Source organism: Penaeus monodon, chromosome 32 (assembly GCF_015228065.2).
Source record: "Penaeus monodon isolate SGIC_2016 chromosome 32, NSTDA_Pmon_1, whole genome shotgun sequence".
Classification (NCBI taxonomy): domain Eukaryota; kingdom Metazoa; phylum Arthropoda; class Malacostraca; order Decapoda; family Penaeidae; genus Penaeus; species Penaeus monodon.
The window spans coordinates 32081741-32081997 of NC_051417.1; the positions used below are offsets into that span (position 1 = coordinate 32081741).

General features: G+C 51.4%; 1 protein-coding gene across 2 annotated transcripts in view; it reads left to right on the top strand.

The window, feature by feature from the left end:
• Window positions 1–257, top strand: part of LOC119593818 (protein white-like) — a gene marked incomplete in the record, with an annotated part of 20205 nt that overhangs the window by 18184 nt on the left and 1764 nt on the right. For both annotated transcript variants that reach the window (XM_037942848.1, XM_037942847.1), the window contains 1 exon segment: window positions 137–242. In XM_037942848.1, the coding sequence (XP_037798776.1) occupies window positions 137–242 (106 nt within the window).

Consider the following 257-nt stretch of genomic DNA (forward strand, 5'->3'; position numbering starts at 1 on the left):
AATAAATATCGTCTGCGCATGCGTGTCTGTATGTATATACGTATGAACAGCATATGCAATATCCATTTCTGTTCTAGTCAATCGTTCAGTCGCCTCTCTCGCCTTACGCAAGCCTCCAAATGTCTCGTCCCAACAGGCTACATGATCTCGTGTTTGGCCAAGAACTACCAGACAGCGCTGGTGCTCTCTACGCCGCTCACGCTCCCCATCATGCTCTTCGGGGGCTTCTTCGTGCAGGCTGAGTGAGTTGGCTCGGG